The sequence below is a fragment of the Ambystoma mexicanum genome, chromosome 5p, assembly GCF_040938575.1.
Source record: "Ambystoma mexicanum isolate Mex_15411 chromosome 5p, UKY_AmexF1_1, whole genome shotgun sequence".
Lineage (NCBI taxonomy): Eukaryota > Metazoa > Chordata > Amphibia > Caudata > Ambystomatidae > Ambystoma > Ambystoma mexicanum.
The window spans coordinates 646,206,542-646,229,260 of NC_090930.1; the positions used below are offsets into that span (position 1 = coordinate 646,206,542).

Consider the following 22,719-nt stretch of genomic DNA (forward strand, 5'->3'; position numbering starts at 1 on the left):
TAGCCATTCCAGAGTACTAGACATTTCTGTGAGAGAAAAAAAAAGATAATATATTTTTTTATCTAATACAGAAAGTTTATAAATATATGAATAAAATTAAGTACACTTACTATTTCACTTAAGATATGTCCTATGTACTCAGTGGGTCTGCTCTTGTTCTCAGTTCTGTTGTGTTTGTGAGGTAATTATGTTGGAAGCCAATTTATTTTCTTGTGGTGTATTCCATTTTAGAACATAGTGCATTTAAATGAATGGTTAGTGTGTTGTATATATGGGTTACATTTCTTATGTATTAGTACATATAATGTGTTTGTGTGTTTTTTTTAATTTGTTAAATGTTCCTATGTTATGATATAACAATCAAACATACCCCCCCAGAGTTTTTTAGGTAGTGGTACTGTTCTTCGAACATGTCCGCGAACATTAAATGAGTTCGCGGACATCAAGTACAGTAGAAGAGATTCAGTCAGTTCCATATGATATGCATATAAAGTAAAAGTCATTATTGTTAAGTTGCACTACTAAAAACCTACGAAATTCAATGAAAAAACTTTATTAAAGCGACGTTATGGTTAAGTTGCGCTACTAAAACCTATGAAATTCAGTGAAAAAACTTTGTTAAAGGGACCTTATGGTTAAGTTGCTCTACTAAAAACCTATGAAATTCAGTGAAAAAACTTTGTTAAAGGGACGTTATGGTTAAGTTGCGCTACTAAAAACCTATGAAATTCAGTGAAAAAACTTTGTTAAAGGGACGTTATGGTTCCAAGTAATACCGAAAAACCCTTGAAATTAGCCAGTTATGGTAAGCTAAGCAACCATAACTCGCGCCACCACCGTGCACTGCTAAGACTAACACCCAGGACATCAAAGATGATATCACAAATGTCATTGATGACATCACTGATGACATCACATGTGTATGTACTTTTCATGAAATATGTGTACAAGGTATTCTTATTATAATGTTGCGAAAAAAGTGTCAAGGATCATTGCAATAAATATCATACCCTAATTAGTGCATTGAACGATGCATTGATATAAATAGCATTCTATTATGGGGTTCTATCCAGTATACTAAGCTACTCATGCAGAAACATAGCATTATGTGCAGCGTACAAGATGAAGGTATAATATTCGTAATGTTAATATGTTGAATAATGAAATGATAATTGTTTTCTTAATAGATTTTTTTGTACTGTGAAATAAGTAAAAAGTAGCTAATAAAACCCATGTATTACATAATTGCTTTACTATAGACAAAACACAAAGAGACAAGAACACATACCAATATGGGTATATACAGGGAAAGTGAAGTTAGCAAAAAAGCACAAGTAGTAGCAGAAACAATTCATAACCTAACTGATTATTTTCATGCAAATAAATGATTGCTGTTTCAAAGCTGCTATTTACCCTATGTATATGTATCACTTGATGTGATTGGACCCTAAGGAAAGTAGTGTGAGTACAATGTATACAAATATGACCATATACAGGGAAAGTACAGCCATAAAAAAACAACAGAACTATCAGAAAGTGCTGATAAGTCTATTGATTATCTTTATGCACAAAAAGGATTGCTGTCTTTCAAGTTTGTGTCTTCCCCTATGTATATGTTTCATATGATGTGACTGGACTCTAAGGGAATTACTGTAAGAACCTACTTGAAGGATACGTCTACAAATAAAATCATTTTTTTTGTTTCTGACTGTTACTGAAGAAAACCATGTGGCCTAGATATGTCAGCAAAAGAAAAAAGAGTGAGCCCGACATGTGATGTCATCAGTGATGTCATCAATGACATTTGTGATGTCATCTTTGATGTCCTGGGTGTTAGTCTTAGCAGTGCACGCTGGTGGCGTGAGTTATGGTTGCTTAACTTACCATAACTGGCGAATTTCAAGGGTTTTTCAGTTTTACTTGGAACCATAACGTCCCTTTAACAAAGTTTTTTCACTGAATTTCATAGGTTTTTAGTAGCGCAACTTAACCATAACATTCCTTTAACAAAGTTTTTTCACTGAATATATATATATTCAAACAAAAAACTTCAGTTAATGATCAGTTATGGTAAGAAGCGTATTGCAACAAAACGCCTGAAATTCTACTCATTGGGGAACTCGGACTGGCTTAACTCAGGGCGTTCCCGTTGATCGCCCCTATAATACTATATACCCCCATATTGTCATTTTCTATGGCATTGTGAGTCCCCTCACTTCTAATAAATATGTCCTCTTGGGCTTTGCAATGGGAACACGCAGAGTTTAGCCGGTCCTGAGTGCCCCAATGTGTTGAATTTCAGGGGTTCTGTTGCGATATTTTTCGTACTTTAACTGATCATTAACTAACGTTTTTTAATTGAATTGCAAGGGTTTTGTTATTCCATAGATTTTATTCGGCACCAGTGCCCATGGCTGTCGCCTTCGCCTTTGGCCATGCCCACTGTGTATTTTAGAACACTACGAGACCAATAGCCATGGCCTTTCGCCATGGCAGTGGGCACGGCCTTCGGCGCATAGGTGCACATATTATTTTAGTAGTTACGGGAGTACTCCAAAGCTGTCTTAATTGCATGTGGATTTTATAGGAGGGTAATATGCCAAAGGAGTATTAGGCATTGGGAAAAGTTGATTATGCTCAAGTGTGAGAAAACATTCTTATGCAGACATATATTTTGAAGGGTGTGGAATATGCTAAAGCAATGTTCAGTAGAAGTGATGTTTGTAGGTGGCAAAGAAGTCTTAGGCTCATGTGAATTTTGAAGGCAATGGAGTACACCAAAGTATGACATTACATGAATTTTGAAGTTGGAAAAGTGCACAAAAGTAGATGTGAATTTGTGTATGTGAAAGAGTACAATAACGCAGTTTTAGGCACATGCAAATGTTATAGTCGGGTAGAATTCCAATGTCTAAGGCAACAGTGAATTCTGAAAGTGAGGGAGTATGCTAAAGCAGTGTTGCATGGTTTCTTTATTATAGGGTGCAGAAGAAGAAAATGAAAAGATCTTAATCTGCTGCAGCACCCCAAACATGGTACGGGAGCACTGGAATAGTAGAGGACCGCAAAGCCCCTGTGCTGAGGGGGGACCACTGTACCATGTCCAGGGTGGGTGGGGGCTGTCAAGCTTCAGAAAATAATTACTCATTTCTGAAGGCAGAGCATTTTATATTTCTGAAGATGGAGTGCATGCATGCACTCCAACTTCAGAACTGTACTGGTTCTGGCAACACGGGGTGCCGGCGCTCCAGCTCCCTTCGCTGCATGGCACAATTCAGGAACCAGGAAACTTTCTCTGCTTCCTGATTTTTGTCTGCATGGCGGAGCGCTGGAGCCAGAGGCATGGATACCCTCCAGGAAGATGGATTTGGAATCAGGACAGCAGATAAGAAAAATATTCTGTTTTGTAAGTGTGTGTGTGTACACGGTAATTGGAAGTTTATGATGCATGTTTCTGTGTATGCATGCATAAATGCAAGGAAGTGTTATTTATTATGTAATGTGTGTGTTTTATTGATGGCTGGGTGCATTTATGAATGAGAAAGTGTAAGGGTATATGTGTGAATGTGCGAGTGAGTGGTGTGAGTTCATGAGTGAGCGCATGTTATTTGAAAATGTTTGTGTGCGAGCATGTGTTTGTGCTGGGCCAGCCACAAAGAAGCTGATTTTGGCAGGTAAAGGGATTTGGGCAGCGGCACTGCTACAGAATTTCATTTTCCATGCATGACAAAGAAAGCATAATAAGTCTCATGACGTGGCTAGAATGGCATTTTGGTTCATCAAGTCTAGCCATTTATTAATGTTGCATAACATTTTCACTGTGCATTTATAATTAAGCAGCATGATTGTTAGGGATAATTCTCAAAATGTGCCAATTCTTCCAACCTTAGAGCACTCCAGCTCTTTTGCTAAATTTTGGGACTTTTGATCTTTTCAATTATGTTTGTTTTCTGTGTTTATTTTCTTTGGTTATGGAGTTTTAGACAACTCCATAGGCATCATCTATTCATGGGTATCAGACAACACCCTCAGTGCAGTGATTCAGGGAAGCCTTTCAAGCTGTCACAAGGTTTAAATACCTTCTCTGGGATAAACTACTGTTTCCCAGAGTAAGTAAAGTTAAATTTACTTCACTAGTCTTTTTAAATGCCTAGACCCAGCACACCCTATCTTACAATAGAGTGTTGGAGGGAATACTTAGTATTCCCTATGTCTAGAAACTCATGTAGCAGTCCCATGCTACCCTTGCCTCTCGAAATGGCTGGTGGCTTTAAAATGAACTTCCATAATTTTTCCAGTGAACACCGGTAGCGTTAAATCGCGGGAGCCATGTTTTTCAGGATGGCGTCTGAGCCTCCTTTGTTTAAACAGGTCCCGGTCTACTTTGTTCGCCATTTCTTTTTGGAAAGGTCCTTCTAGAATTTGTGTAGGTGCGCCAAACCACGTTTGGTCCCTTTGTTCCTACGCCTTTTGCAGGATTCAGGACTGAAGACCGCCTCTGGAGCCCGAGTGTCTGGGGTGGGCAGTAAGTGAGGGAGGTGCCCAAAACTCTCTGGGCTTAGTCTCCTAGAAGACCCAAATGCACTCTGGCATGATTGGCTGGCTGACTGTCCAGCAAGGACAACCACCATGCTTGGTGACTGGCTGCTAGGCTGGAATGAATGGGAGAAAACTGTTTAAAAGGCAAGTCTCTCGGACTGAAAGGCAGAGTCGACCACTGGAACAAAAGAACCGAAGACGAGCTGGAAAAGGACAGCTGCTGCAACTCCTGGACCATTGGTTCGCCTGGTGAAGCCCTGCTGCAGGTCCGAATGGCCAAGTTCACCTCGACAGAGAAGCCCTTCAAGGACGACTTCAACTCGTAAGCCACCTGGACACCATTCTTGGAGCTGGTTGTATTTTCCTCAGAGTGCTGCAGGACGCCGAATAGCCAGGGAAAAGGACACCAGTTTGTGTGCTTGAAGACAGCTACCGGAATCAAAGATTTGCCAGTTTGCCAGCTTTGTGACCAGTCCCCCTGCAGTGTATGAGTCCCCCTACATCCTCCCTCTTGTCCCCACGACTGAGACTCAGGAACAGCGAGATCTACAGGAACTGCCAGGAACAAAAGTCTTCAGCTGCATCTTTTTCTTCAATATAAGGTACTGTGAAAACCCGACCGAGAGAACTTTCCTCTCACTGCGAAAGTGGGTACAACTTTGGCACCTTGCAGGCCTAGTCAGCTTGTGACCCGACATACAAACCTTTCTTCTATGAACTACTTCTGAGAACCGTGGCAAAAGACTTTTCCGTTTAAACTACCAGAACCATTTTTCTTATACAAGACTCTAGCCCATTGACTTTGGCCTATCTATTGCATTGGAACCACTCCTCTGGTGAACTCAAACTATTTGCACTGTTTAAGAGTAACTCTATTATTCGTTTTATTCTCTTATGCCTTTTTACTCCTACTTTAAATGCTCTGAATGACATTTTTCTCCTCCTTCAAAGTAGTTTAAATGCCTGAGAACATGACAGTGTGAAGTACTGTAGCATATTTTCGTGTGATATTGATTGCCTCCTTTTAGTGAATGTTTTCTAACTGACTGTGTAATAAATTAAGTGTTTTACCAAGAAACCTCGAGTATAAGTGTCTATCTGAATACTTGTCATTATAGACCTCTGTGTAACACCCTTACAAGCTCACATTCCATCTTGAGATAAGCATGGCTGCTCAGCTCACTACCAAAAATCGTGTGGTACAGACTTATACCATAGGTTGGTTTTGCTTTTGCTTACACCTGTAGTCCTAGTTGTGTGTAGTGGTCCCAGAGGGTACTGCATACACACTTTGCCTAACAATGGTAAGTATTATTGCCTTGCTGAACTGCCATATTTGAGACAGTCAGTCTAGCCATTTCTAATTGTGGCATGACATTTGTTCAGCATGATAAGTGTTATTATGTGGTTAGAGGGGCATCTTGGCACAGCCAGTCTAGCCATTTCGTACAGTGGCATGACTTTTTTTCTGGACATCTCTGGTAAAGTAAGCCTGATCAGTGTTAATGTGTAGCTAGACTGACATTTTGGTGCAGCCAGTTTAGACTTGTTTCATTTTTTATTTTGTATTGTATTGTATTGTTTATTTATTTATAGAGCACACCTGGCCGTTAAGCAACTGGGCGCTTGCAAAGAATAAAAATCTTAAGTTACAGGTACATAAATAAGTTACATTTCTTATGTTACAGGATCATATATCAAGCATTTCTTATGTTACAATGTCGGATGACTTACATGTGGGATATGTTACTGTTTCAAGTATTTTACAATAAATGTACAGAGTATTTACTGCAGTTGAGACAGTTTAGCAGTCGTTGGATTTAAGCCAGGGTTTGACGTTAGCTTTGAACACATGGAAGGAAGGGGTGGCTCTGAGTGCATCTGAGATAGAGTTCCAGAGATGAGCTACTAGAACTGGGAAGCTGGATCCGCCAGTTCTTTTCAGTTTAAAGTTGGGGATTTTGATGCTGTTTGAGAGGGCCTTTCTGATGGGTCGTTCAGAGGTGTCCTTTGTGAATTTTTCTATGAGGTATGCAGGTGCTTTGTTCTTCAGACAATTGTGTGTAATGTTCAGAGTTTTGAATTTGATACGGTCATTGATGGCTAGCCAGTTGACGGCTCTTCTATGGACAGATATGTGTTGCACTTCGGGAATTCCTAGGGCTGTTCTAAGGGTATTGTTCTGCAAGGTTTGGAGTTTGTTGATGTTTTGTTTACTGGTGCCTAGGTACAGTGCATTGCAGTTGTCTAATTTGGAGAGGATGAGGGCTCGCGCTATGGTGGTACAGCTATCTGTGGATAGGTATGGTTTGCAGGCATGGATAAGTTTGCAGGAGTAACTGGTTGCTGAGGCTGTAGCATTTACTTGCTTGTCGAGGGTGAGAGCTGAGTCTAAGTAGAATCCTAAGGTTTTAACTTCCTCGGCTACCTCAATTTTTATGCCATCAATCGTGATGGAATTGTACATATGGGTAATTTGTTCAGTTTACTGGTAGACCCGATGATTAATAGCTCGGTCTTGTCATCGTTAGGACATAGGCCATGTGTGGCCATCCAGGTTTGGATGATTTGGTAGATTTTATTTATGAGGCTGGTGTCCTTTTCATAGTCACCCTGATTGGGATAAGAATCTGGGTGTCATCGGCGTAGTTGGTAAATGAGACCCCTAGTTTGTCCAATATATCAAAGAGAGGCTTTGTAAAAATATTGTACAGAGTGGGGGAAACACATGACCCTTGAGGGACTCCACAGGTGATGGGGACTGTATTCGCTGCAGATGAAGATGAGAAGACTCTTATGGTTCTCTGGTCTAAGAATGAATTTATCCACGCTGTGGCATTTGTGGAGAAGTTGGCTGCCGATTTGAGGTGAATACAGAGTACCTTGTGGTCTACCAAGTCGAAGGCAGCTGATAGGTCTAGGAGTAGGAGAATAGAGATGTCTCCTCTATCTTTGCGCTCGTCTAGTTGGTTTTTAAGATCAAGGAGAGCCGTTTCGGTTCCATGTCTTGGTCTAAATCCTGATTGTCTTGTTCCTAGTAGATGGTTGATCTCCAGATAAGATTGGATATGTAGATATGCAGATTTATCTAAGATTTTGAGGAGGAACGGGTCAGTTGTTATATATGACATAACAACTATGTATGTTATATATGACAGCCTATAGTTCGTTGGGACATTGGGGTCCAGGTTTACTTTTTTTAGGAGAGGTAATATCCAGGCATCTTTAAGGTTGGTTGGAACAGAGTATGATTTAAATGATGAGTTGATAAATGATGCGACGAAGGGGGCTAGTTCATGTGCAGCCTCTTTAATAATTGGTGCTGGACAGGTGTTGCCAAGGCATCGAGACGGTTTCAAAGACATGATGATGTTCTTAGTTTCCACAATAGAGATGGCTCTAAAGCTAAATTGGTTAGGGGGTTTAGTTTGGTTGGCGGCAAGTTCCTGGAGGATGGTTTCTTGCGTGGAGAGGGCAGTGTTGTGGAGGGCGGATTTCTTGGCTAATATTTTGTCTTGTAACATTGTGATTTTGTTGCATAGGGCATTTTGAATGTTTGTGCACCAGGCTTTGTCTTTGGTACAAGAGTCTATGGGTGCAATTGGGGATTCTAATTCTCTCAGGATGGAGAAGATTTCCCTGGTATTCAATTCGCTTTTTTGATTCTGTCATTGACAAGGCCCCTTTAATAGCAAAGCAAATAAAAGTGTGTCCTTACATGGGGATACTTCCATTTATTGGCAGAACCAGACTGGACATGATTGGCATTATGCATAAAGCAAACATGAGTATGTATGGGCACAGCCTGCTTGAACATTGTTTTATACAGACATATATTGTGGGCAAAGGCATCATGAAAATGCATTGGGAAATGCTTCTGTGCACCAATTTTTTCCTTTTTTGTATAATACAGGGATTGATGGTATCCTTCAGCTAGTGCCCTGATGCCATTTCTCAATATAACATTCATTTTGCAATACTGTGTTGTGCAGTTTTCTCAACAAATTAATGTGATTTCTATTGCTAGTCTGTGTTACGTTCTAAATACATGCTATCGTAATCATGCAAACAATAATGGTCATTCATGCATGCAAGAGATTCCCTTTATCATCGTAAACTTTAATGGATCTACGTGACAATCCATACAATCGGATCCTTCAGAATGCTAAAGCTGCTGCAAGGAAACATGGATGCCACTTAGAATGTACACTTTCGCTAAAACATTCAAGAGTTGAGAAGTATGCAGTGTTGATTTGAGCAGGTTATTCAAAGGAAGCGTTCAGGGCTTCAATGCTGGTCACTGTCACACTCAAGCCCACTCCGAAGCATGTGAGAGGAATGTAAACCTATTCATATTGTGTTGGGAAATTCACTTGAAACATTTACCAGGAACTGTAGAATGTTTTACGTCAAATTATGCACACTTCGAATTGCAGTGGTAGATAAAGTGAAGTACCCCGATTATTTGAGACTAGAACCCAGATGTTTAACATAAAACAGGTATTTTAGCCACTGGCAAAACCTATTATACCTTCCACCAGTGTACTCCATGCCTGCTCGCCTAGATAATGCCAACTTTTGCATAATGTAATAAGTACGTTGCAATAATAGAGTTTGATGACTCATTTTTGCATCCAAAGGAAGACATGAATAATCGAGCTGATGCAAAGCACCTTCCCAGCGCCAGCATTTGCCGCGTTTCCATTCATGTCTATTACATTGCCAGGGCCCGCTTCCTCCAGGCACTCTGTGTGACTTGGGAGATGTTTTCCTGCCGCATGCTGATGTATATTCTTTTACAACGTATGGAAATTGAACCCTAACACTTTTCCAAGCCTTACATTTCCTGCCTCAGGTCCTCGGTGTGTAGACGAAAAGCCAAATGCAATTAAATAGCTGTTGCGCGCACACTACTTCGCTTTTCTCGTGGTCTAGCTTCCTGTTTAGTGATAACAAGTGATAACAGGGCTTTCACATCCCCTGCCATTTTCGGAGGGAAAGGGAAATTGTTGAGAAAAACACCATCGTGCTTTATGTTCTGAAACAGGGGTACACTTTCCATCTGTGTTCAGGAGGCCTGGCATAAAGAGCACACTGCTTCATGTGTGATCAAACAGGGCTCGCTTGCCTCAGCAAATCGTGCCAGCACTCGTTGCGTGAAACGATACGTGGATTCGAGTGTTAATGTTTGTTTATTGAATCTGCCTCTGAAAAATTAAGTCCTATTTCACACAAACCCAAGCCCAAGTAAGCAATGCATAAGGTGCTGGAAATGTCTTTAGAGATTCCCGAATCCGTGCAAAGAAAACGCCCATGTCTGGGCTGCTGTATAACACTGCAACAACAACTGTTCCCATTGTAGTAAGACTTCACTTCCAAGCTCAGCAGAGTGCTGCTCCAATTTCTCTGTTTGTTTTTACATATTAGCATGATTAACACATAGTTACCAACATGACCCATCCAATCTGTAGGTGCTTATCCAGTCTTGTTTTTTTTTGTTGCATTCTGGGACTTGTAGACCGAGTTTTATGATGGGAAAAGTGGAACTACAAATCCCAGAATGCAAAGACAAAAAATCAGGACTGGATAAGCATCTACAAATTGCAATGGATCATGTTGGCAAGTATGTTAACGTAACATGGTGGCAGGTTTAGCAGTTTTCTGGTAGTGGGGGGTTGCCATGGTCTCTGTCATGTCATTTAATAGTTAGTAGTGGCGGGGGGGCATAGTGCTGCATGATGTGGGGGCTGACGAAATGTCTACTGCTGTACAGGACCACAGGGATGAGCAGTGGCTAATCTGCCTCTCCAGTCCTCACACTACTACAGACCAACAGTGATCCAAATCATGAAGGTGAAATAGGCACCGTCAAAAGGTGCCTGATTCGCCTTTGGTGGTTTTGTAGGTCGATGGTAGGTTGTACTTTAAAGAGGAATGTGATGACAGTAGCAACCCAAACAGCAATAGTACAAAGATAAACACAAACAAAAATGTCCAATTAAGGTTCTTAAAAAATGTATGTGCTTTAATTTAACAAACCAATATGCAAACAAACCAATATACAAACAACTATCCAGAAAGAAACGTACAAAAACCCACATAAAGTGCAGAAACATATGTGTGATAGCATTCTGAGTACCGTAGCAGGGTTGAACAAGCACAAATTGCAACAGTGTCATTTTGAAAAGGACATGTCTTCAGAAAAAGATGCAACATGTTGACCATTCAGTCATAATGCTCTCAACATTACCTTACTTCAGTTTGTGGTGCTTCAACAGTATCGAGCTGGGCTTCATAGTGCTACTCTTTTATTACTCTTGAAATTGAAGGTAATGATTCAGCATAGAGTCAGGTTCAAAGTGGGGCTCTGAGCCGTTCAAATGCAGCGGTTGATCAGTAAATTGTGAGGGGACCATAAAGATCAGTTAGACGGTCGAGCTGGTCCGAGACAATGATTACCACTAGGTCGGTTCAGCAAATTACACAATGTTTCCATCAATGTAAGTTAAGGTTAAACGACAAGACCCTGATGGCTTAATACAGTGGTTTGAAAGTGTCAGCAGCTGTGAGCTGGAGTGGAAAGCTGGTGCAAGCAGCAGTTTGATGTTCGATGAGAGTGTCAAAAGCAGCACGCCAGGTCCTATGTGGTTTGAATGTTTAGAACACAGTGGCATTTGGTTTTAGGATTTTAGAAGCATTCAACAGGTTTTATGGCTTGTCTGGGCTTCTCAGAATGCTATGAGTCCCAATCCAGGGGCTCTAGGACAAGATGAATAATTTTTACACTTCACTCAAGGAACAGGGAGCTTGTCTGGCACCTGAAGTGGTACTTCACTTCCATTCAGGAGCCTGGTTCCAGTACAGCATTCTGAGTGTCAGGCCTTGGTCCAAACAGCGCTTCAAGCTTTATGTTCCATTGGTATGGTTAATGCCTTCACTTCTGACAGAGGGTTTTGGAAAGGACTACCCTACAAATTCTTCTTGTCACATAGGAAGTTCAAATGACTCAAAGACAGAGTTTGTCTGTTTGTTTATTGTTTTTCTATAGCGCCCCTGACCCTGAGGTATCTGGGCGCTCTAGAGTGGGAGAACCCTTTGTTATAAAAGGTCATAGAGTATCGGAAATAAACAGGCCTGCTGCGTTGACAAGTGGCTTTTGCCGTCTTGCATTATACCCAGAGTGCCTTGTGCTGGACAAAGTGGAAAGGAGTGAAAGGAAAGTGAGCCTAATCGAAAAACAAAATGGCAAAACCCTTCTTGGTTCCCTTCTGCCCTTTCTGACTACTCCAAACGCACCCCCAGCCTTAGCTTGTATGTTCAAAGGCCCTTTGGTGTGCAGCATCCTTGTGTTAGCCATTTCTTTGTATCTAACTGTTACTTTGAAGTATGGTTCGCAGGTGATCTCCTATTGAATGATCATAGGCTTCAGTGGATGTGCAACCCTGCCTCCCAGGTGTTCAAAAGAGAGCAGCATCGTGCCTTTTGTCTCACTTGCTGAACCAGAGAGAGTGACGATAGACACAAATCCAAATTGTCTTTTCATAGCAGATCAGGCCCACAGGTCTTTACACTTGTACAATACTAATTTGATGTAGCTTTAATAATTTTGTGCACTAGCAGTCACCATAGCAAAACAAGGTATGACTTATTAGAGTTTACTCTAATGCCAGGCAGATAGGGCCACAATTAAATGCAGCCTCTGTCACACGTTAAATGCAGCGTCTGTCACAGCAGGTATGAAGAAGGCACATGTAACCTTTGAACCTGCTCTGTGCTCCTGGAGAGCAAGAGCTGCCAATGTCAGGAGGCCAATACAGCAGGGCAAAAGTCTGTTCAATGCTTTTGCCATGAGCTGTTAGAAAAGGGGGCTCTGGTTAGCAAGCCACCATTTCTGAGATGGATTAACCAGATCATTATATTTAACAAAAGTCAATAAAAACCATAGGTCTATCTCACCCTCAACATATGTCAATTCTTCACATGGAACAATTGTTGTGAGAATGAGAATGAGATGAATACGTCATCAATAGCTTCTGCCCCTCAACCAGCCCAATACTGTATAGGTGAGAAAGTTTACTTACTAAGGCAACTGTATTGCCCATATCCCAGGAAGGTACACCAGGTGATGGATATGACCTAAACTAAAGAATAAACAAACTGAAAATGAAACAATTATTGTGCATGCATTAGACACAAAGCAAATGTGCACCCAATATGAAGAACACAAACAATAGGTAATATATGCATTTATACATAAAGCACATTAACATGGCATCCATAAGACATGAAGAATACTAAAATAAGCAATGCATAAACTGAACGCAGCATGAACAATGCGTGAATACAGCTCACTAATATAGAAACATGAGAGTAATGGGCAGCCATCTTTTCCAAAATGGAAGTTGCAACACACTTCTAAGTAAGTCAAAGGCCTCAAGACCTCATAAGGACTCAGAGAGCAGAAATAACAAAAATAGAGACCCCTGCAGAGCCCAGGAAGTAGCTGGTAAGCAGAGCCAAGGTTACCATGAAAAAGCGAGGATAGGAACATTACAGTAAAAGCAAATGATAACGATTACCAAAGTGCAAGCCATATATTCTTAGTTAATTAAAAAGAACAACCAGCCTTTGTAAGCCAAGTGCGAGCGAACCATAAACTTCAGAAGAACCTGCAATGAATATGAAGAACCTGCAATGAATAACTCAAGTGTGTCCCCATTGGTAAAAGGAACCATAACACTTGCACTAATATTAGCTACAATCCCAATAAATGCAGGGTGAAAATTCCAAATGCGGTCTCATCACATGTGACCCATAATTAAAGAACACTGTCTATTCAATAGCAACAAACACAGATAGGGCACCTGCCTCACTCCTCGCGTATATTCCCTGACATGGTGCACCACACAAGTTTTAATACAAAGAAATTACCCTGGCTCATGCCTTGATGACCCTTCAGTTGCACAAGGTTAGTCAGTAAGCCAACCGATCAAAGCACGCAGTGTTAGGCTGCCCAGTACATCTTATGCCAACCAATAGTCTATTGTAGAGATGATGTCTTTTCACTATTAACAGTTTAGAGGTGGTCTCAGGAGGAATCATCAGATTGTTGTTTACCAATCAGACTTGTAATCCCTATAGAATGTGTATGTAGTCAATCCCCATAATCTGTAGGTTTTTTTTCAACTGATATGTTATGACATCATTGATGACACATCTGTAGTAGTAAAGCAACTGTTTTTCATAAGCATACTTTGAGCATCAACATGTTATGCTTGTATGTTGTCCCTGCTTCATTTGCAACCTGTATTTTGCCATGCACTTTATCTATTTCCGTCATTGAGTCTGGTTCTATCTGGCTCCAGAACCTTTTTGTACTTTTGGTACTTCCGCGCCGTCTTAACACAATTGTTATATAGAGAGCAATCTTATGATGTGTATTCATTCATTATCTTATTTCAGTATAGTTGGAAGTTATAAAACATAGATCGTTTAAGCTCACCTTTGTTGGTATGCTGGAAAATGTAGGCTAAAATTCGAGAGAAGGAAACACATCTACAATTGTACTGTTTTTGCTCAACTTGTTTCTCTAATGATACATCTCAGGTTACTCTATTATGTGATTTGTGCACATTTCAAGTACTTTCTAAAACAGAGACTTATTTTACACGCATATCACATGCCTACCACTACTCCACCCCCTCCACCTGCCTTGCCTTTATCACCCAAGCTGTCCTCCCATCTCACTCCCAGTTGAAATCTACAAGTAATATTTCAGCCAGCACTAAACATACATCAGCACAATGTGTGACCATTATGCCATGTATGCAATGTGCATGAAAGGTCATGTTCTGCTTTTCATTTGCATTTCACAAAACCATTATTTAATGACAATATATACATTCAGAACATATGGTACAGTATTCATAGTTACCTTTCCACGCAGTCTGAGAGTCTGGAGCAGTGATTGGAGGCAGGGGCATCATGACCCCCAATGGCATATAAAAATCCATTGTAGGTGGTAACTCCCACCCCTCCTCGCCTTTTTGACATTGAAGCACACATGCTCCACTTATTCGTATGCGGATCAAAACATTCCATGGATTTTAAGCAGGAACTTCCATCTCGCCCACCAACTGCATACAGCCTAAAACAACATATATTTTAACATTTGAAGTACCAAATGTTCAGGTACAGGTTTCAATATTCTATTACATTAATGACTAAAATTGTAATGAAAAAATGCATAGCCAGGGCTTGCAAGGTGGGTTATGAGGGGATTAATGGAAATACATTAGATTTGTGTCAATACCAGGATAAAGGAGCAACAGATATAATTTAGGAATCAACCATGTCTTTTCTAATTGGAGCATTTCTATAATAGCAAATCGTATTACTATGTTTTCTCTGCAAGGGGATAGCCAAGAGGCTTCTCATGTGGTATACATTACAAAATCTAATTAATAGAACATAACATTTGTTATTAATACTCGTCGACAAGGTTGAATTGATCACGTTTCATAGATATGCATGTTAAATTCATCCCAGAACTTGCGTCTGTTGCCTCCTTCTGCTCCTCTCCCCACTTACCATAGTACAATAAATATAGACCTCAGCTGAGCAGGTATCCCCATGCCCTGCCTCAACCATCAAGGCAATCTTAGCCATTCTGGCCCTTCATTGGCTGCGTTATGAAATAGCTTAGCCATTCTGGCCCTTCGTTGGCTGCGTTATGAAATAGCTTAGCCATTCTGGCCCTTCATTGGCTGCGTTATGAAATAGCTTAGCCATTCTGGCCCTTCATTGGCTGCGTTATGAAATAGCTTTTCCATTCTGGCATCTTACACAATGAGTTAAAAAAAGTCCTGCATCCTGCTCCTGATGACCCACCCTTCCCTGCCGAGTGCAAGTCAGGGCATGGAAAAACACGTGGGACACACACAATTAAAGACATTAGACTCACCTGCTGGTAGTCAGCAGTGCAATAGCCTCACCAAGCCAATATCCCTAATCAGCCAAGCTGCCATTGCTGGAAACTGGCGGTCCCACAGATAAAAAAAAAAGGTGGTATTTAATATCCCTTTTGGATTTTTGCAATGCTTGTAACACCTTCCTGGTGGAGAGGACAGTCCACAGTTGGCCCAGGGAACCAGCAAGAGAGAGAGCCATTGCAGACAGTAGACCCTCGCATCAACTGGGACATTAACTGTTACAGGCAGCCATTGCTAGAGACTGGTGGCCCCACAGATGAAAAAGGTGTAGGGCTTAAGACTCCTTTTAGATTTTTGCAAGATTGTACCGCCTCCCTGTTGGAGAGGACAGTCCGCAGTTAGCTCGGGGAACCAGCAGAGGGAGAGAGCCAGTAGAAGGGAAAGTAGGAGGATAAAAGAAAGGACAGGAAACAGGAATTTGTGGGTTGTTCTAGGCAGGTCAATGGAGGAGCAAGAGGACCAAGAGACCAGGTGGAGGAAGAGCGGAGGAGAGGACAGTGGAGCAGATGTGTTGAAGCAGTGTGCAAGGTGAGATATTGGTCGGTGGGAAAGAATGGTGCTTACGTTTGAGTGTGCTGTTAAGACGGCCAAGTGATATTGATGAAAGGAGAGTAGGGAGTGTATCTGTTCCCCATCAAATTAATCCTTGATTGGCTAGTAGATTATAACTGCGCCGCCAATATCGAAGCCATTATCCCCCAACCCTGGACAGACCATTTCTTCCTGTTATTTGAACTATCTACCTCTAGACCACCTCCACCAGCCTCCATCCTGGCCCCGCCTTGCCTAACCAGAAATAAAAAGAGCATTATCAGAGATAAAGTGATCCCGGCCATACTACCTACCCTCAACGGTTTAGAGGATCATTTAGACCCAGAAACATAAGTCAATGAGTATAACAAAATTCTGTTAACCACCCTTGACAACATCGCACCTTTGAAACCCAGACAAAGTAAACTAAAATCTCATTTAACCAAATGGTTTACCCCCGAACTAAAGGATCTGCGACTACTCAAGAGGAGTTGCAAAACAGCTTGGAGGCTCACCCCTTCAGAAGATAATAAAACAAAATTAACAGAAATCTCCTCCCAATATAAAAAAGAAGTTCATTTGGCCAAACAGAACTCATTTAACAAGCGTATTTCCAATGCCAACTCAAGCATGAGGGAACTGTTCACCATCCTCCAGGAACTAGAATCACCCATCCCCATTCCGGACGGATGCACCAAAGATAACACGTGGTGCACCGATATCCAGCAAGCTTTATCAAACAAAATGTCCTTACTCCAAACAAAAATAGCCAAAAATAAAGCCTCCCTTGCACAACCCTCGAAGTCCACTAATGCCATAACAGACCCTGCCCTAAAATCTCAGGACCCAGCTACACGGTTCATGTTCTCCAAAACCTCTATCCTTGAGGTGGTGAAAGTTATCCTCTCCCTTAAGCCGTCAAATTGTCAGGGCGATTCCTGCCCTGCCCAGATTATAAAAGATGCTGCTAGGGATCTTTCCCCATTTATTGCTAAACTTGTCAACTCCTCATTTACGTCCGGTATGGTACCCACTAATCTAAAACAATCCTGGGTACTACCACTGCTCAAAAAGCAAACACTAGACCCTCTTATACCAACAAACTACCGTCCCATTACGACAGTCCCCTTCCTGCTTAAAATCTTGGACAAGATTGCCTATAATCAAATCCAGAGTTTTCTGGAACAACACAAACTCTTAGGAGAGCGCCAATCAGGATTCCACCCCCAACACGGCACAGAGACTGCCCTCATTGACCTAAAGGCACAAATAGATGAACTAAGAGATAAAGGAAAAATGCATTTGACCTTGTGGACTATGAGGTACTTTGTAGCCATTTAGACACTGCCGCACATTTCTCTAGAGAGGCTATAACTTGGATTGAATCTTTTCTTATCGACAGGACCATGAGGGTGTTCTCCCCATCGGCAGCGGCGGACCCAATCCCCATCCGGTGCGCAGTCCCTCAGGGCTCATGCGTATCCCCGACTCTTTACAACATATTTACCAAGCCCCTTTTTGACGATCTGGACCATCTCGGTATCACCTACACTAACTATGCAGCTGATACCCAGATTCTCCTCCCACTTCCCGGGGATTACAATGTGGATTTGGCCTTGGTGAATAGGGTGTATATCATCGTCCAGGCATGGATGGCAAACCACGGTCTATGCCTGAATGATGATAAAACAGAGTTGATCATCCTAGGGACACATTCTAACCTTACAAAACTCAGCCTGGATTATACCTCATTTGAAATTGATGGGAAAATCATCAAGGTATCTAAAGATGTGAAGACACTTGGCTTCTATCTGGATGCCACTCTCTCTTTCGATAAACATGTGAAGTCATTGGCTTCGGCCACCCCCTACACAAGCTCATTAGTGCAGGCAAGCACTTTCTCTCTGACAACAACTGCCTTATCCTAGCGAGAGCACTAATCCTCTCGAGGCTCGACTATTGTAATGCCCTATACATTGGAGCAAATAAATCCATCACCCACCGAATCCAAATACTACAAAATAACACCCTACGAGCTGCCCTTGGTGTCGCCAAAAGATCACATATTTCAAAGATCAGGCGTCAAAATAACTGGTTGTACACCCAAAATTAAATCCACTTAAAAGTAGTATACCTGGTTCACAAAGCCCTGAATAATGCTGCACCAAGCTATCTCTGCAACAAACTCACTAAAAGAAGCCACACACGCCCTGCCAGATCTTCAAATGCCAATAGCCTCATCATTCCAAGATTCAGACTCACCAAGGCGGGGGCCAGCAGCTTCCAGGTCCAAGCTGCCCAATTATGGAACTCGCTGCCAAACCATCTACGGGAGGAGCAGCCCTTTCCGAAATTCAGAAGTAACTACATGAATCTGTTGAGGTCTGCCATTGATTAACCCTTTAGCATCCACTAATCCTCACTCAACCCCAACTTACACACATCTCGATCATGCCCCTTTAATCTTTAATCTTATGGACCCTCTCACATTGCCCATCTGGCCACTGAGCTAACGTCCGAGTGCCTTATATATACCACCCTTATTGTATTTTGTATTCATTTTGCGTGTACCGGTGTGTAAATTGCTATCGCCACATACAGGCGATTTATTGTATTTTGTACCTGTATTCTTACTGTGTACCCTGTAACCTAAGCTTCACATTTTCTGTACTGCTGTGCCCAGCTACCTTCGGGTCTGGTGCGCATTATAAATGAATAAAACAAACAAACAAACAAACAAACAAACATCTCTTCTAAAACTCGTCTTTTTGCTAGTATTCCCATTATGTACAAAATTCCCTAGATATAGAATGTGAAAATACTCCACACCTGTGCATATAGTTAATAGGTGTTGTGGAATTTCCATAGAATTATGTTTTTTACAGAGTCTACAATATCTCTTTTCACCTGGTATGTACAATCTAGCTGTGAAGGATGGCAATTGGTTCACTCTAAAAAGTGTGAAGATTCTCCGATATTTAGACTTCACACTCCCTTGTGTGTAATCATGTTAATTAACTATTCACCATTGCATCTCCAGTCCCATAATTTGACTTTTTACATGATATTCCTAACCAGGATAGCCAAATCCTGATTAATGTCAAGTAACTAGTCAATACTTTAAGGTGCTACTGAAGGGGCAGCTACTCTGAAGCATGTGTTTCTGATTAATATCTATGACCCTCCTGGTGGCTCCTCAACAGATGACATATTCGCCTTTGTAGACACAATGATTTCCAACTGGGGTTTGGTTCAGGGGGAGGACGGTATTATAGTGGGTAGTGATTGGAATGCCAGATTTGGGGACCACTTGGTTGAGGTGAAATTTAGCTCTGTATGTTCTGTCAGTAAAATAGAACAAGAGGAAGCAAATAGGAATGGGAAAAAGTGGCTAAGGTTTATGGCTGAGTGGGAATTGTTAATACTTGATGGCAAAACATCTGGGGATATCCCGGGGAAATTGACCTGGCAGGGCGAGGCTCATAAAGCAATTTTGGATTATGTCACCTGCAATGTTGTCTTGGCATAATTTATTTAAAGGCTATCTGTCATCAACCAAATAGCAGGTGGCAATGCAGGGCTAAGTGCTGCATGGTCATTGGGCTTCAAGGGCCTGTTATTAAGGGGCCCAACTGACCTTGTGGCTCCCCAGGCAGGTAACGGATTGGCATGGTTAGAAGTTAATGTCTTAAGGGCTTGTGAAATGCTGTGGTGTGAACTCAACAAGGCAGAGGTGGACCTGTCCCTGTGGTGTGCAAATGAAACTGAGCACTGGCTGGCAGAGCTTTCCACTTGCACTGGGGCAAAAAGGGGTAAGATAAATACAAGGTCTGTCAAAAGGACTATTCACTGCTATGATCCTGAAATCAATACGGAAAAAAGAACTCTCAGGAAAACGCAGCCTTCACCAACTCTGGTGCCTCTGCCTCCTTCCTGAAATGTGAGTCCTCCAGACTAAAGAATCAATACAGAAATTGGGTGGAGAGGAGGAAAATGGAGGGGAGGATTGGAAATTGGCAGAAGATGATTGAGGCATTGATGAGCAGTAATGCGGGTAGCAGTTGGAGGATATTGTCATCTGCTAGGAAGTCCACTGACCAGCTGATTCTGAACACAATAATGGAGGGGGTCTGGGTCAAATTCGTTGAGGATGAAATGTTTAATGAATCTGACTCGGCTGAGTCAGGTTGGCAGTTGGTCCATTAAGTTTAATTTCAGAAACATCTGTGAACATTTAAAGAAGCTTAGAAATACAAGAGGTCTGGGCCTAAATGGCTTGTCTGTGGCTGTTCTGAAGGGTGATGCTGGTTTATGGGCAGGAGTGTTATGCCCTTTGTTTTACAAGGTATGCTTGACTAGATATATTCCAGACTCCTGGAAGAAATCAATTCTGATTCCAGTATATAAAGTTGGGGAGCGAAGGGATCCGGATTACCATCAGTTGTTGTCCCTGCTTGACATTGCTAGAAATGTGTTTGCCCTGTAAATTCTGGAGAATCTACAGGCCTAGGTTAAGACTGATAACATTTTACACCTGTAAGGATCTCATGGTGGCAACAGTAAAGACAGACACAAGTGATCACAGCGAGCCTAATACTTTGTGGGATCCTTACAAACCAACAGTTTATTGGTTTTTTGGACCATTTAGGACAGTGTGAATACAGTAGGGAGGAAGTCTGTTTTCTTGGGGTCCATACACTTTTCATTTGCTCAGGGAGTGACTAATTTGCTGTTGACGTATTAGAAAACCCCAACATAATAATTAAGCTTTGCTGAGAAGTAGGATTACCAAAGGACACCTAGAGATCTGGGTTGCATTGGTGTAGATATGGAGGTCAACCCCTGAGGCTCTCTGCTCCACTTCTATGTTGTTTGTTTATGTCGATTTTTACTAACCACAATAAGGAGACTCCCTTGGTCTCTCAGAGCGTTATTTTTTCAGGTAGGATTGTAACAATCTAAGAAATTGTATCAACTCTATAGCATTTATGTAAAGCCTTTCTGTAGAACACTTCTCCAGAAACAACTAAGTGCATCATGAATAATCCATTGACTTCATAAATCCAATGACTGTGGAATCAATTTTGTTTGCTGGTTGGAAATCGAATTTTAAAGGTTTTTAATGTCTAGAGACATCTGAAGTTGGGAGATGATTATCAAAGCCATAGGTTTGGCAATAAAGGCAGGTAAAAAAAATAATATTGGGCGGAAAATAACATGTTTTGTTTGCAGGTTTTTATTCTTTAGCAATGGTCTAATGCAGGCTTGAAGCCTGCACAGTTCTGAGACCACAACACCAACACTGACGTCAGTGTTACAATAGGATGCACGATCTGGTTGTTAAATTAAAAGATCCAGGCTGATACATCTTTTTAGAATGCTTCTATCAAATGAAATCATGACACACCTTTACACGCTTAAACTCGCTACTTGCAAATGGTGCTGCCTGAGGAGTTGTTTGATGCTAAAGATATGTGTTTTGATAAAGAGATGCTGTTTTGCTGTAGTCATCTTTGCATCCAGAGAAGATGAAATAGTTCTAAGTGTGCGCCACTCATACACAACTGTATGTAGCTCCCAGGGTTCCCCACTAATTATCTCATGAACTCTTTTAAAATCAGCAATCCCGTGAAGAAATCTAAAATGCGAGCTACCCTGATAAGCTATGCTTGAAAAATCTTTTATTTGTTCAGAAAGCCTGTTCAGATGCAAGAAGTCAAAAAATCAATGCACTGAATAATTCAAACAGCCAGTGAACCTGCATAATCTTTGAAAGCTAATTAGCCTCTGATGTTCTGTACAGCACTTGACTGGAGTGTTCTTTGGATTACATTGAGCGCACTTTTGGGATACAAGTGTAACAAAAGCGGATTGATTTTAAAGTTATACAAACATTGCAAATGTTGGGATGCATGTCCGGCTTCCATGTCCCTCCGAGTGATTTAGGTTGAATAAAATATGTTAAGTGCATACGGAGGTGTACGTGAGTAATTGCAGGGGGTGAAATATGCAAAACCAGGGTAACACATGGGACGCTGTCTGTAGTAATGTGTGGAATGTTAGGAAAGCCCAGGTATAGTGTGTATTGCGTATGTGTGTTAGTAGGATATAATAACAAAAAGACAAGGAAGAATCATGTAGCGGTCAGCCCTAGTCCTCAATGTAAGAGATGCTGAAGCACTGCCATGTTAGAAGTGAGACCTAGTCTGCCGCGTGCCATGGTGGAAACAACCACACACTATGATAATGAGTCCCGAATCACTTTACCATGGCATTCACCAGCAAAAGCGCTGAACGCGAAGGCCTTACGCCCTGGTAGATAGAGCACAAATGTTGCAGGCCTGCGAAACCAGAAATTAATTTGAATGGCTGAAGCACGGGTCGGGCTTTGCCCATCCCGAGGATACCCCATGGGAGCCGGGCAGAGTTCTTCAGCTGCCAATTTAGATTTAGGGCACTAGAACCGACCCCCTATCCCCCTAACGACAAGCATCCCTTGTGAAATATCAGATACCCATGACCAGAACACCTAAATCGTTCACAAATTGACTGATTTGTGGGGTCCTGGGCAGGTCCGTTTGAAGCTCCAGGGAGAGGCAGCCAATAAGGGGGGAGCGGGGAGTGAGCAGTCCTGTGATTTGTACTACGAGATGCAAGG

General features: G+C 41.6%; 1 protein-coding gene across 2 annotated transcripts in view; it reads right to left on the reverse strand.

The window, feature by feature from the left end:
* KLHL4 (kelch like family member 4) overlaps nucleotides 1-22,719 on the reverse strand; it is a 1,128,728-nt gene that overhangs the window by 68,303 nt on the left and 1,037,706 nt on the right. For both annotated transcript variants that reach the window (XM_069612999.1, XM_069613000.1), the window contains exon 9: nucleotides 14,474-14,686. In XM_069612999.1, the coding sequence (XP_069469100.1) occupies nucleotides 14,474-14,686 (213 nt within the window). The remainder of the gene's footprint in view (nucleotides 1-14,473; nucleotides 14,687-22,719) is intronic.